Source organism: Lutjanus erythropterus, chromosome 16 (assembly GCF_056507025.1).
Source record: "Lutjanus erythropterus isolate fLutEry1 chromosome 16, fLutEry1.hap2, whole genome shotgun sequence".
Lineage (NCBI taxonomy): Eukaryota > Metazoa > Chordata > Actinopteri > Lutjaniformes > Lutjanidae > Lutjanus > Lutjanus erythropterus.
In genome coordinates, this window is record NC_139332.1 from 28,737,266 (window position 1) to 28,752,450 (window position 15,185).

The window sequence follows — 15,185 nt, forward strand, 5'->3', positions numbered from 1 at the left end:
ATGTAAATCACTTAAGTCTGTGACAGAAAATGCTGGCAACATCTGATGATAAATAGAACTCAAATAATCAAACTACGAGAAATTTAGAACAAATCATTCTTTTTCTCATGACTCCCCTTGTGAAAATGTATTGGCTCAGTTCAGTTGTTTACTTTTAATTCTGCCTTGTTCTATTTGTTTCCGTGCGATTACTTCCAGATTGAAAATATGAAGCAACAGGATGTTGATCACTGAGTTTCACATAAGAAACTTGAGATTGGGCTTTCAAAATTCTTCTGAGAATGTTCGACATCTCCCGGTGTATTTTTGTGTATTATTTGTTCACCTGCAGCCCAGAAACTCCCCGTTTCCACATTTTTACTGCACTGAGCCTGCTCTTAGAATAATGTGTTGAAGATGCAGCTTTAAATGTCTTTTGAGAGTTAATTTTGTTTATGGATGATTGTGTGACGCAACATGTAGTAAAATGAATGTATCTGTTCATACTGTGTACACAGAAATCCAAAGTGAAACAAAGATGATATGTTTTGGGAATGCAGATCATTTTCATAGCTTTTGACTTGAAATTATTTGTGTTGTTTGATAAAGATTATTTATATTTGATGAACTGACTCGACTGTTTTTCTCTGGCCTTCATTCTAGTAGCAGGTATGAGTAGAGTATCCTGAATGTCCTAGTTATTTGTCTGCTATATATGTGGTTTTCTAGACAAAAAAAAACATTTTTTATTGTAATAAATAGTTTTCATCAATGTGGACCCCCACATCAGCTTGTAATTTATCTTTAAACAACTACAGTATGCAGTAAAAACTGTGAGGACAGATGTGTCCATAAAAAACTTTATTGTGCAGAGAGCAACACAAGACGGCACTCCAAAATTACAATATAATATTACAAAGTGTTAACGTTTGTCTACACACAGAAAATTCTTACAGCTAAACTCCACATCAGGCATGAGGGGGGGGGGCGGTTGAGAATCTCTACTGCTGCAAGAAACAAACATACGAACAGATGAGTGTAAGAGGAGCTATATGTTGTGTATGTTGAGCTAAATGCACTGCTGTTTGTGTGTGTGTGTGTGTGTGCTTCACCTTGGCTTTCTGGTTCTGGACAGGCAGGAAGAGCTTAAACTCTGCTGGGAGCTCGTCCTCAGAGTACAGTCTGTCTGAGAAATACACTCTCCGTATTCGACAGTTAGCGTGGATCTGAGAGGAAAACCAGCAGGTCAGACATTAGCAATAGACGATCACTGTGGAGAATCTACAGTCATCTGGACACATCTGGAGACAGTCCGTCTCCAAGGACAGAGGTTCTCAGTTGTTTTCTCAGCTTAAAACACAAGATAGAAAATATATCGGGGACCCCCTCATGTTTGTCTCTTTGAATAATATGATGTATGCTAATTTTTTGACACTTCTACTTAATTATTCGAAAGAACCACACAGGAAATGTATTATAAAGATGTTAGACGTGTTAAAAATATTTGCACCATGTCAACACAGAATACCCAGAACACACACATCAAGATAGCGTTTAACCCTTTTTGCATACATAAAATAACGTGCTGATTTTGATTAATTTAAATAATATACAATGAAAAAAAAATATATAAATTCCTTGTTTAGTTTCCTTTGCTCTGTCTCCGTGCACTCACCTGTACACGCAGCGTCTCAATGTAATTGGTTCCATAGGCCCTCCTGGTGAAATCCGACAGGTTGAATTGAATCTGGTTCCAGCCGTCGTCCAGCCTCATGGGCATGGTGCAGATAAACGGCTTCACTCGTGTCGTGCTCTGATAGTTACTCGCCCGAAACCGCCGGCGAACGTTTTTATCATCCAACACCTGAAAGTTGCAAAGATGGGGGGGGGAAACATCAGTCACCATGAACCCTACTCTGCAAGGAAGACACCCAAAATATATTGCACATTGTTTTCATGTATGCATGAGGACACTGTTGTTTGTTTGTGCTGCAAGACGTGTCTATTTTCCAACCCTACCTGGACTTCAAAGGTGAAATACTTCTTGAGGTTCTTGATGATCATAACAAGAAAAGGAAGCTTGATGCCCAGTGTCTTCTTGGGGTCTGCAGGACATGTGATGTAGGTGGTGCTGCAGGGAGTAGTAGACATACAAAGGAGACGGGTCAGAGTGACTAGTGCTTGAATGAATGCTGACCTGAGCTAAAGAATCAGTTGAACGGACACAAACTCACCTGACGTTCGCCCCCTCGACCTCCAACACCTGTGAGTGGATGTCACTGTCTGTGACTCTCTTGATGTGACCATTCCTCACCTGTTCACACACAGAAATATTATTTCTCTTGACGTTTACATGAAGAAATCAATTTGTATCTCACTGGTAAAAGAGCACTTTCACCATCATTCAACTTCACATCCATTATTTTACTGAAGATATATCTGTGTTGGTGAATACGTCATCAAAAAGTAAAAAGAAATGCCAAAGACATGTTTGAGATCATCTAGAAACAGTGTCACCATTACATAGTTTGCCAGCCTGAGAGTAGTGATTGACCAATTTAATTGGCATTTTTAGATTATCTGCACCGGCCAAGACACAAAAAATGTCTGCAGATACATTTGCAGGTGGCCTCGTCAGTGTGGCTGCTGTTGAACGATGTTAGTGCTCCCCCTTGTGAGTTTTGGGAAGGTGGTAAAAACGTTGTCCTATAACTCTCTAGCAACCTGCTATAAAAGTTGGCCTCAGTTGCCTCAGTCCCCATCGTCTTTTCCATTGCTAACATGTTTCTCCCATCCTAAATGAATTAGAACGTATAGAATGACGCAGCTGGAAGACATCGCATCCAACAGATTATAAGTCTTTGTTTTGATATCGGCATTATCAGCTATTGCTTAATATCAGCATTGGCCAATGAAAAACACATATTGGTCAACTGCTACCTGAGAGATTTGACAAGTTCAAGTATTTTTTCACTGTAAAATGTCCTGCTCAGTAAAGTAAAACTCAAACATAAGGGATCCTTATAGAATATGATGTAATGTGTTTATTACAGCTCTGCTGACTTAGCAGTCAACCAATATTGTCACAGCTATATATCAGCTTATATCTGTATCAGTGTATATGTCCAAAATGATTATTTTTCTTAATTCAGGTTTAATATACACATATATCTTGTCTCTATTTGTGCTTTTTATTTATAGCTGCTTATAAATATTTTTTTTAAAATAAGTTTACTGTTTCTGAGCCCTGTTTTATATTTAGACAATAATGTTTATTGTTAAACTGTAAAGTATCCTGCCTCATCACATATCTATGTGGTAAGTGTTAACATCCTTTGAGGGATCACTGCAAAATTGTGTTTATATACACATTCTACATTTTGCATATTTGGTATTAAGGATATCAACCTTAATATGTCAATATGATTTTTTCAACCCCAATATCAGTATCATCATCAGCCCCAAAAATCCAACATCAAGCAATTCCTAGAGTTAATGTTACAAAAGTCTATTAGGTGATCATACTTTCAATATCTGAAATATCAATATCAGTATTGGCTTGACTATCCTGTATCAGTCAGGCTATAATTCAAATGCTGATGTGGGAGCAGTCAGTGAGGATGATGAAGTCAGAGAACATCTAATATCTTCAAAGTGTTCTAATTTTTGCAAACTTCCACTGTTATTATTCTTACCCGTTGCTTAGCAACAGTTCTCTAAGGCCCACTTTGTGTTCTGCAAATGTACTTAAATTAAAGAATCAGTAAGAGCCAGGGGCTTTCTGAATAGAAGTTAAGGTTTCACTACTGTTTCAGTACATAATTTATCAAATCTTGTGACAAATGTGACCTAAATCCAATTCAGATCAATGTTGTTGCTCATTATTTACAACCGCGTTTAATTTCAAAGTATCAACATTGAGAAACAAACATGAAATGTCAACTGAGAAGAAGCTTGAAAGCGATGTTCAGAGCTGGCGTGATAATTAATCAATGACTCCATCTTTAACGTTACTTTACTGGATCAGACTATCAAGCGTTTAGCCCACAAGCTAGGTTAGCTCGCTTTAGCACGACTAGCTAAGGAAGCAAGATTAGCATTCATTCTGAACAGCTGCTTACCTTTTTCTCCCATATCTGAAGCGGTTTGCTGCCGATGCTGTATAAAATAGACAAGAATCCACTTTGGAATGTGTTTTTAAACATTTTTTTGAGTCGAGCAAGTCCACACTTGTTTAGCGCATGTGTTGTTAAAACTGTTGCTAACGAGCGTTGCGTTTGTTTACAGGTTTGGTTTCCGTCCCCAAACACTACCGGTTCCGTGTGGAACAAAATAACGCGTTCCGCTGCCTGAGATTACAACGTTTAGGTTACACAGAAAATCAGATCTGCCATTTATCGTGATATTCACACACGTCTCTTTTAGGGGCGCTTACAAACAGATGAGAATAGCTCGTGGTCACCTCGTCATTATTTTGGTGTTGCTAGGGAACATAAACTCTTGGCGATGTTCAGGTCGGTTCTTAATCGGTGACGCATCCCGGTCGCCGTGGCAACAAAAAGCCTGACCAAGGTATTCAGACATAGTCTATGAAAACCATAGACTTATTATATCTATATCTATATCTTATTATATCTATTAAGTCTTTTCTGTAGACTTAACTAAAATACTGAATGGCCTATAATCTCATCAGGTGCAGATGCATTACAAAAACTGCAGTTTAAATCATTTTGCCACCTGCTTACATGCACCCTGCTCATTGTTAGTATGGTCATAATTCTACTGTGGTAGGTCTGGAAACACAGATTTGAAAAGCATGATCAAATCTGATGCAGCACAGCAGAAATGACCTGACTTTTTAAAAATATAATGTTAATTCTATTTAAACAACATACACACAGGGCAAGACATACCTTATACAAACAGACATCAAAGGTGTCAAAGGAGGCAAAGACAAGACTGGTCCTCCCTATGCTGACGGCCAAATAATAATATATAGAATAAGACTGCTGAATAAGATGGGCAAACACCCTCCTGAGGGTCTGGTGGTTGCCTACCAAGACTCACACTAAGGAAAGAAGGAAAATAAACTCCTATACTTTATAGTATACTTTATATACTAATAAATAATATATTCAGGTAACTATTATTATGTTCACGCATGGCCATTACCTCAAAACCATATGTATGTATGTTTATTACATCCCCACTAGGCTGAAGTCATGTTGCTTTCTTTGTTATTTGTTTATTTTGTTCTATTTATTCTTTTCTTATTTGACTTTTTTTCTTGTTCTGGTCTGTTATGTTGGTGTTACTCTGTATAATCTCGTTCAGGTTGTACTTGTCTTCACTTGTTCTGTAATCATTTCATTGCACAATCATTTAAAAAAGAATATTTTTTTTTTAATTCAATTGTTGCTTATTTATTTGTTTGTTTGTTTTAACCTCACATTAAAAAAAATAGAAATCTGTGCCATATCTTGCAGAGAGAAAAGAGCAAATCAGTGTTAATCTCATGAATTTACATTGTCATCATATTGTAGCATATCTGAGATATTATCCTAACATTTTAATCCCTACTATGGACCCTACACTTCACATAATGTCACTTGTATAACTACTTTTCATTAGATCATCTCCAGCAGGTAAACACCCAGATCTTTCTCACTCTTTTCGCCCAGGTTTTAACACAGGCTCTCTGTTAAAAATCCATAATAATCAAGCAATGTTGCTTCTTTAATTTTCTCAGACTCTAAAAAGCTCAGACACACAGAAGATAAACTGATTTTAAAGGCTGCATGGCGACTCCTGTACACTACTAAATAACTTTTAGCTGTGAAATAGTTTGAACGCCCTTTTAATCCCCAAATACAATAATATAAACAGTCTCTAGAAATAAACTTCCTACTCACAACTATATATCAGGACCCCTTTCACCCACTAAATCCCACTAAAGTGTTAAGTGGGACATCCTTCCTCTCCGTCTCCAGCTCTTTAAACAAGCCGGACCAGGACAGATCTGACAAAAGGTTTCAAATATTTGAACAAGCCAAGAAACGTTCAATCAAACATTAACCAGGCACTTTACGGAATGACATCACCAGCAACACAACATAAATCAAAAGCCCCTTCTTATGAGGTGAAGTTGAATTAATTCAGCAGTATTCAGGCGAGGTCTGTGCTGCAGCAGTTTGTTTGACATGTTGACACACACACACACACACACACACACACACACACACACACACACACACACACACACACACACACACTCTCTGGAGTGGTGGCCATCTCTCTCCCTGTTTATGTCACTGTAGTTTATGAGGTGCTGCTTCACTTCAAATAGTTAAAATAAGTGTAAAAGATTTCCTCTCTACATGTACTCTTTCTTTCCCTCTCTATTCCTAGAAGCATGTGTGTAAATTTGATGTAACTGCTTCCCAGGCTGGCAGCTTTGTTAAAACATCTGCAGAAACCGTTTATATTTCTTTGTCTGTTCCTCTCTATTATTTCCCCCCACCTCTCTTCTCTAATAGAGTCAGAGACAAACAGATGTGGAACAGGACATATACTTTTTTTTTCCCTTTCAGACCCTTTCAGTGTCGGACCACCCCGGAGACAGCTTTAAATAAACTTTATTGAAAACCTACTTGAATGAAATAGTCCATCCCCTTGTCTCCTTTTGTCTCTCAAAGACAAGACAGTATTTCTGTGTCATAACATCAGCCAGCTCTTAATTTCAGCATATTTTCTGTCTTGTTTTGCCACTTCCTCAACTCTTTAGGTAGATTATTCCCAATTTAATCAGCCGTTTCCGTATTGACCAAGTCCTCTAGCTTACGCCTGTTGGTCATCTGTTTTGACTGCATACCTACTGCCATCTCTTGCATGCTTTAACAACAGAATAAACCTTGCACTTTCTCTGGGAGCCATGCTTTTGGGTCAATATTTTGTTTTACTGAGCCAGTGCATGCTGTTCTTCCACTTCCATCCATCCATCCTCTCCAAATAACCGTGTCAAATCTTCAAAAGGAGACATGAAAAAAAAGAGACTGTGATCAAGCGGGGGTTCAGAAGGTAAAATGGAGCAAACAAAAAGATGGAAAGAAAATTAAAATTAGGGAAAGAGAGATGGAGAGGATGAAGGAAACTAGAGAAGAGGAAGACTATTCTCTGTGGTATTCTATTCTGTTTTGAGTTTATTCCAGCGATGTGGTACAGGGGGGGTGATACGAAAAAGAGATGAGTAGGAGGCCCAGCTGCTGGAGCGTACGGAGCTGTCCCGCCCAGAGAGGTTCACATCCACACTCTCTACTCACTCTCTTCTGTCAGTTAGGTAACCAACGACAGAAAGAATAACAGGACACGGGAAGAAAGAAGCAGGAGACTTACAGTAACTCTAACTTTTAGGATATAAACATCAAACCTTTAAGAAGTCGCAGACAAGGGCTTCTGCACTCACTCTTTGTCTTCACAAGGTAAGTTTCAGAAACACATTTTCGAGCCTGATCATTTTTCTTATTTATTTTTTTTTTTTACAATAAAAGATCATTAAAATGTTGCATTTTAGCTCATTTTCCATACAGGACTGGATACCTTAAACACAAGGGTGCCTCTTTAATAATATTTGAAAGAATCATATATTTCACCCAACAATACTTTTCCAGCTCCTTCCATTTATTGATTTTTGATATTATGTGAAAACTGGAGCTTTTATAATATGAAGTAGATCTTTCTGTTCTGCCTGAAATTGTTGGAATTTACTGATTTCAAATTTTGGTTAAAGGAAGCAGGAGATTTGAATTTGTTTGATCCAATCTTTGCAATTATCAGGAGGCAACACACATTCTCAAATGCTGGCTAACAACAATCTGCACATTTTAATTATTGTTCATGGGCATGACACTGTACACAAACAGCAGAATCAGGAATGAGGCAGCAGTGTGTGGGTATTTTTCTGTCTTTTAACCCAGGCCCTCTGCCATGTTTTATCCAACTGTCTCTGTGATGATGAAGAGTGGAAAGACCTTCCTCGGCAGGACGTGTTAACGGATAGGACCTCATCCGTCTCTGGTATTTATAAGGTACGAAAAAAAGACATTTTTGGCCAAAACCAAGAAAGTCTGTCAAGTAAGACTCCTAACAATAAGCTACATAGCCGTGATTTAGGGTGCGCTGCCTTGTTTTGGTGAAAGAACTTGCTCAGTCCGATCCTTGAAACTGGGAGGAAAAAAAGGGTTCACACAGGTGTCAAGCTGATTCAAATCCTTCAAATGCTTTTGCTCATTTAAACTCATTTAAATCAAACATTCATACATATACATATCTTATAACTGCTAATAATAATCATCAAATGTAATTAAATATCTAAAAGACGCCAACACAACTTGACTGAAGCAGGAAAAGCCGTGTTTTAGGTGAAGTAAAAACAATGAAACTTTTTTTAAATTAAAAATTTGTAATTTGTGTTTGGTGAATTCTATCACACTCTTCTTTATTTTAAGCATCAAAGTTATTCTTGATCTTGGATATAGTCGTTTGACGAAACAATCAAACTACAGAAGCCCTGAGAGGGAAGAGAGAAAAGAAAATCTAGTGATCCATTTTCTAAGTCTGATATAAATGGTTCTCTCCTCCTGTGTTTATGACTTAACAACAGGTGAAAAAAAAAGTTTTCATTAACTGGGGCTACCAATTTTTGGTGCCAATAAAAATACATTTAGAGCCAAAAAAAGACATGGCAGTAATGTAACACAACTTGCCGATACACAATATATGTGCCTTGTGTTTAGAGTTAAAACTCACCAGGAAAACATGAATTATTTTATTTTTTATGTAAAATACAGAGTGGTGCACTTCTGTACGGTGGCTGACAAGGGCAAACACGCCGCATAAACAAAAACATGCAGCATATAAGGAAACAAATGCAAAACGAAAAACGCTGCAAATATAGAAAAGTGTTTCTGTATTTGCAGCGTTTTCCTTTTGCACTTGTTTTCTTATATGCAGCACGTTTGCCCTCGTCAGCCACCGTACTTCTGCCTCTTGCGCCCAAATGAGTATTACAACAGCAAACACCTGACGAATGCCTTATCAAATAAATTGATAAATGAATACAAATCACCTTGCACAACATGTTTCTTCACCTGTTTTCACAGATGAAAAAAGTAACTGACAGCAAACATCTTAAAGTCATAAACAGAGAGAGAGAAAGACTGACTGGTGATTCAAGATCCCTCCGCTTCACGTCGGGGTTCTGCATCATCCTGTCAGGATTTATTTCACAATAACAACTGTACATTATTCCTTACATAATGCTTCTGAGCTTCCTACCCTAGAAAAATGGCCACCATATGAATGACTTCTCACTTGAGATTCTAGTCTTATTTTCCAGTATTTTTTCTCTCCTCACATCCTCTAAATGAAGCCAGAGCACCTCTAAAATTCTCCCTCTATTTTCAGCTTTTTGTATCATTACATTTACCTTAAACGTCTTGAAAGTGAACAGAATCTGCAGGCCGAGGATTTTAAAGCCTCCCCTCCTTTAAACAGGATGTGTCACATTCATCAAATTTATGTGATGTTGGAGGTGTGTGAAATAGCAGCGCACACTGACACGGTTCATATTAATGCCGTACGCCGTGTTTAAAGTAACGCGCGAGGTCACGTACTTAACTTTGTTGAAAGTGTCACATCTTTTCAGAGAGCATATGAAGATGGATTCAGTCGTCTCCGCCGAACGAGAGGACTTTGTTTATAAGACGAGGATTTCTGAAGTCTCTCTCTCTGGATTAACTTCTGCTGATGTTGACCACTTTTCATCCCCAGGGGTCATTACTCTTTCTTTTAGGTCTTAGTATGCGTCTGTCGTCTCACCAAGCTTCAGCGTGTCCAGTTGTTTTAGGCCAGTTGGAGCTTGTTGCATCATGTCAGAGTTGAGCTCTTTAAGTCTATTTATAATACAGTATCTACGGCTGACTCCAGGGTATAAGGTTGAAGCGTCTGTCTCCTACAAACATCACTGGGGCTCCAGCCATTAGTTTAAATTCCTGTTGTGAGATTAACTGTGAGATGAAGTAGACAGACACAGAGCAACTTTGGAAACAATCCTAACATGCTTTTAGCCTAACTAGAAACAAATGAGTCTGGGAGAATCATCAAGAAACAAAGTCACAAATGAAGCAAAAATCATTTCCTTGCTATAATGACTTGACGTCAGAAGAATTCTACAGAAGCCGAGAACGGCTGTGCTTGCAATAATTTTTTTCAAGCTTTTTTAAATAAGATATGTTATCCCTGATCCTGTGTAACTGCAGCCAGAGCAGTCTTCTCCTTAAAGCTACTACAGAGTTTTTAACGGCTTGTGAAACAGTCTCATTTTATTACTGATGCCACTATATGACCTACATAAGTTAACGTGACCATCCGCAGGAGGATCGACTATTTCTATATTGTTGTTCTTAATGACTGTCACCGGGACAGATTCACCTTGAAGACCAGCGTTTACATTTTTCCCAGGCAAATTCATTCACACATAAATATAGGCGAGACTATGAAACAACACTAATGTCTTCTTTTTTCATTTCTTCTGCCACTCAGACACCAACCTCATTCATTCATCCATTTCAACCAATGGAGAGCCTTCTCACCAACATCAGCTCCACTTCCACCACCGAGCCCCTCGTGCCTCTCTTGACCCCTGACCCAAAGAACTGCAGTGCCTGGGACCAGCGCTGGGGGGGACCATACCTGCGTAGGTTAGCCCACCTGGATGTGCAGCTGTACAAAGACTTCTACGCTGTGTGGGTCTCTCTCATGGTAAGAGTGGCAGGGAACTGTGTGAGTTTCCATCCAGATAAATTTGACTGTCATCACTGTTAAAGATAAAATGAATTAAAATACACATTATTTAACAGATTTATTGCAGTAAGCTAGACAGACCTAGTAATCGTCGGTACATGTAGCATTCTGGATCAACTGGACAGTCTGTAGAGACCTGGAGCGACCTGATAATAAGGACTAGCTTTTCTGCAGACAGGATGTGCCTGAGTTATGTTGCAGAGATGAAAAAAGGCTGTTTATGAAGTTTGTTTTATGTGGAAGTTAAAGGATATATCCTGATATATACCCAAGATAACTCTGAGATTCTTTGTGGTGGTACTGGAGGCCAGGGATTGGTTTCATCTGGCTTAACTGAGAGATATAATTGGGTATCATCTGCATAGCAATGAATGTTTATGGAGTGTTTCCAAATAACATTGTCTAACAGCTGGAGCTGATCACGACCGTTCTACACAATGCTCGTGATTCCACCAGCAGCGCCTCGGTTCTCTGCTCCGCTCCGCTTCAAATACACACCGAGTCTATTTTTTTTTACAGATGCTCTTTTCTTTAAAAAAAAAAAAAAGTAGGTTTGAAATATAACCACCCTGCCAGTACTGTCAACACAGACTGACATCCACAGTTGCTGAGTATTTAGAGCTCTGACTCGTTCCTTCATGCTGCAGGTGTGTAACTGTCTGATGCTGGTGGTCGGTGTGGTGCTCAACAGTCTGGCTCTCTACGTCTTCTGTGGGGCCTCCACCCACTCCTCAGCCTCTGTGGTTTACACCATAAACCTCGCTGTAGCCGACCTGCTGGTGGCGCTGTCGCTGCCCGCTCGCATCGCTCTGTACCACAGCGGAGGGAACTGCGAGGCCTGCTCCTACGTTCACACCTTCAGCTACTTTGTCAACATGTACTGTAGCATACTGTTTCTGACCAGGTGGGTGGGTCATCATTCAGAGCTTAAAATATCAATGCATGCATCATAAGCACATTCATAACACATTATGATGTATTTATAAGGCTTTAAACTGTGGGATCACTGTTACACACCCTTTAATCTGACAAAGTGCACTTCCATGCATACATGTTTACATAGATAAGAAATTATGTGCATAAATATATATGTATATATTTAAAATTACTGTCTCTCCTCCCAGTATCTGTATAGATCGGTACCTCGCTGTCGTCCACGCATCCAGCACTCTCCATCGCTGTCGGACCACAGGAACAGCCAAGTGCGTGAGCGCCACAGTTTGGTTCATCGCAGTCGTGGTCACCTATTCCTTTCAGGTGAAGACACGTGCACTACAAACACAGGACAAACAGATAAATACATCAAAAATAAAAAAGAAAGTCTTCCTCTCTCCCCTTTCCTCTCCCAAATTAAATTTGCAAAACGGAAAACAATATTTCTGTTATGTTCCACTCTTATCTTGTCATCTATTCTCTTCACTTTCATTTCCCCTGATGAAGACTTGCTGTCTGTAGTTGCTGTCTTCTTCCTTTCCTTTTTCTTTTTTCAGATTACATAAATAACACACATACTACGCACAAACTCTGTTATTTTGGTGGATATGTCTTAAATCCAGTGACCACTCATTGATCACAAAGTCCAGAATTACACTGAGTATTTTTAAATATTCTGTTGATAAAGTTTTAGCCTCCGTAAGTGGCACTTACCCTGTTATCTGAACAGATAGAGTATCATTGCTCGAGCCAGCTTCATATTTATTCAGTCTAATCCAAACAAAAAGGTGTTTGTGTCTCTGGAAATGCACACAGCTCCACTTGAGCTAAGGATTTTTCCAAGAAATGGCCTGTTCAGGGGAATTTGGGATGATTGGCAGACCCTAATCGTCCAACCGTGGCTTTAACAGTATAAACGTAACCCTTAAGACTTATTTATGACTTTCAGTTGACCTTTTTTTGGGAGCGTTACAGTGACTGGAGGGATGTGCAGCCCGGGAGGCCCAAACATTCCCTGCTAAATGGCTCACTATGTGTTTAGAACAGAAAATGTGAAGCTTTGACTTGGTGAGGGCAGTGGTTCCCAAACTGTGGGTTGGTAGCTCACAAGGGGTCCCAAAATAAATCAAAAGGGGTCACAAGTGGATGCAAGATAAGGCAGAAAAAATATTTGCACTTTTGTTCTTGTGAAATATTGAATACCTTTATCTTCTCAGACTTTTAAAGGGATAATTCAGATGGTTTGAAGTGGGATTGTATGAGATGCTTATTGATAGTCAGTGTATTACCTACAGTAGGAAATATCACTCTCTCCATACCAACCAGAGTCCGTTGGCAAAATCAGTCATTTTACCTCGCATTTCACCTTGCTGGTCTACCGCTGCCTCGTTTGGTTAGTATAACTTTTTATTGTGTGACTTCAGTGTTTTAAAAGATTAGTTTGGAGTCACTGAAGTCACACAATAACACAAACTTACTAACAGATGGAGGCAGTGGTAAACCAGCAACTTACTGCTTTTGTCAATGGAGTTTGGTTGAGCTAGAGAAAAGTTTTTGACATGTACTTTGATGTTTTAGTTTGGACCATGTCCTATGTATTAACATTAGGGAGGCAAGATTAATGATCTGCACTGCAGCCAGTCACCAGGGGGTGATCCAGATGTTTTGCTTTAGTTTTAGGGAGCTCTTATGTTGTCCATTGTTAATATATATCAGTGGTTGGGCTCTCCTGCTCTCTGCAGACCACAGCGTTGGACTTCAGCTCCTCCTGCGTGCTCCTCCCTGCCCTCTTCTACCTCACCATCCTGGAGTTCCTGCTCCCCCTGCTGGCCGTGGTGGGCTTCACGCTACGCGTCGCCTGTTTTCTCTCCTCCAGCCACGGCCTGATGCCTCAGCAGAGCCGGGCGAGGAGGGCCCGCGCTGTCAGACTGCTGGCCACCGTCCTGGTGGTCTTCACCATCTGTTTCACGCCGTTCCACATCCGCCAGGTGTTGGTTTACCTCAGGGTCAAAGTCGGAGGGGAAGGGCTAGGGCAGGGGGCGGGGCATGTCCTGGCCTATCACATCACAGTGACCCTGAGCAGCCTGAACAGCTGCCTGGATCCAGTGGTTTACTGCTTTGTGACGGACAGCTTCAAGAGAGTGTGGAGGATGAGGAGGAGGGGAGCGAAGGAAGGGGACGGGGAGGCGGGGCACACGAGCGGGGGAGACGGGGAGAGGAATTCACTTAAGTGTTCGGGTACGGCGCTGGCGATAGCTCACAGCGTGGCCACACTCACCTTCACCAGCTCTCCCCTCTCTGTGGCCAACATGGAACAGTCCGCTTAAAAGACAGGTGACCCCCCCTCGACACCTGCGGATGGAGCAGTCCAGAGAGACGCCTGGACAGGGACTCACAAAGACAGCAAGATGGATAAACAGATGCAAAGAAAGATTCAGAGGCTGAAAGAGAACAATCTGCCAGCTCACATGGAGAACATACATATGTGCAGAGTTGATATTTGGTGTCTGACCTCGTCAACATCAAGTTCAGCACAGCTGGGAGGGACGATTATAACTCTGATCCTCGAGGAACTGGCAGTTAAAGTTCACTCGTTATAAAAAAAGGCGTGGATCTCAGTGGCTACTTTATTACCTACACCTGTAAAATCTGTTGTTGCTGTTAGCCCAGCCATAAATTCAGGACCGTTTTGACTAACACTGAGAGAAGAGTGTTATTTGTTTCTAAAACATGAGTTGTCTGACTGAAAAGTTTTTGGACCCACTTCCTCTGTAGATATTAACAGCTCATTCTGAGGCAACAAAAACGGCTATTCTTACTTTCAGGTGATTATATCCTAATGAAATCATACAATCCTACTTAAATATTGATTTTTGAGGTTGTAGTTTGCAGTGGTGTTGAACTGAATTGGGTTGTGTAACTAAAAAAGTAGCCACTGAGTTGTAATGAGAAGTTCATGTCATGTGAGTGAAGTGGCAAATGTATTGTACTTTTCTCATTTTGTTTTTATATTTTGATAATTAAAATCATATATTCACTGTAATTAAAATTGCACCATGTAGCCATAGAACTACAACATCCCCAGCATCCTCATTTCAGTTCCACTAATCCAGTGGTTTTCAACCTGGGGCCCAGGGACCAACAGGGATCCTTGAGTTCCTTCTAGGGGGTCCCCAGTTTTTTGTGCATTATTACTTTATATACTGACATAAAATTTGCTTTCTTTATCTCTTTTGTTTGGGTGAAATGTGTTCTTTTGGAAAAACAACTGACCAGCCCGACCCTCCAGTAAAATTGGTCTGAAGGAAAGGAGGAATGGAATATTTTATCTTTAATCACATTTTTTGGAAGTTGAAAAGAAAGAGCGTTGGCTGTTTTGATTAATTCTAATTTTTTGTGATCACAGTTTGATC

General features: G+C 40.0%; 2 protein-coding genes across 3 annotated transcripts; one reads left to right on the top strand and one right to left on the bottom strand.

The window, feature by feature from the left end:
• Window positions 1–825: 825 nt before the first annotated feature.
• On the bottom strand, window positions 826–4,448 carry cfap20 (cilia and flagella associated protein 20). 2 transcript variants are annotated; one of them, XM_084738404.1, is made up of 6 exons: window positions 4,101–4,448; window positions 2,214–2,293; window positions 1,999–2,110; window positions 1,655–1,843; window positions 1,092–1,205; window positions 826–983 (listed from the first exon to the last, which is right to left on the bottom strand). In XM_084738404.1, exons 1-6 carry the CDS (start codon window positions 4,182–4,184, stop codon window positions 981–983), a joined length of 582 nt encoding a protein of 193 aa, XP_084594530.1. In that variant the 5' UTR covers window positions 4,185–4,448; the 3' UTR covers window positions 826–980. The 2 variants fall into 2 exon arrangements, with proteins under 2 accessions (XP_084594530.1, XP_084594529.1); XM_084738403.1 differs by having other exon boundaries at window positions 826–986; window positions 4,101–4,446.
• A 6,149-nt stretch (window positions 4,449–10,597) lies between these two features.
• Window positions 10,598–14,461, top strand: LOC146313286 (G-protein coupled receptor 20). Its single transcript, XM_084739818.1, has 4 exons — window positions 10,598–10,797; window positions 11,487–11,743; window positions 11,964–12,096; window positions 13,515–14,461. Exons 1-4 carry the CDS (start codon window positions 10,612–10,614, stop codon window positions 14,097–14,099), a joined length of 1,161 nt encoding a protein of 386 aa, XP_084595944.1. The 5' UTR covers window positions 10,598–10,611; the 3' UTR covers window positions 14,100–14,461.
• Window positions 14,462–15,185: the final 724 nt, after the last annotated feature.

Coding starts and splice junctions, on each gene's coding strand:
- cfap20 (XM_084738403.1), bottom strand. CDS start 4,184: ATGTTTAAAAACACATTCCAAAGTGGATTCTTGTCTATTTTATACAGC. Junction 2,111..2,213: donor GTCGAGGGGGCGAACGTCAG/GTGAGTTTGTGT, acceptor TACTCCCTGCAG/CACCACCTACATCACATGTC. Junction 1,206..1,654: donor TTGAGACGCTGCGTGTACAG/GTGAGTGCACGG, acceptor TTTTCCTCTCAG/ATCCACGCTAACTGTCGAAT.
- LOC146313286 (XM_084739818.1), top strand. CDS start 10,612: ATGGAGAGCCTTCTCACCAACATCAGCTCCACTTCCACCACCGAGCCC. Junction 10,798..11,486: donor CTGTGTGGGTCTCTCTCATG/GTAAGAGTGGCA, acceptor TTCATGCTGCAG/GTGTGTAACTGTCTGATGCT. Junction 11,744..11,963: donor AGCATACTGTTTCTGACCAG/GTGGGTGGGTCA, acceptor CTCTCCTCCCAG/TATCTGTATAGATCGGTACC.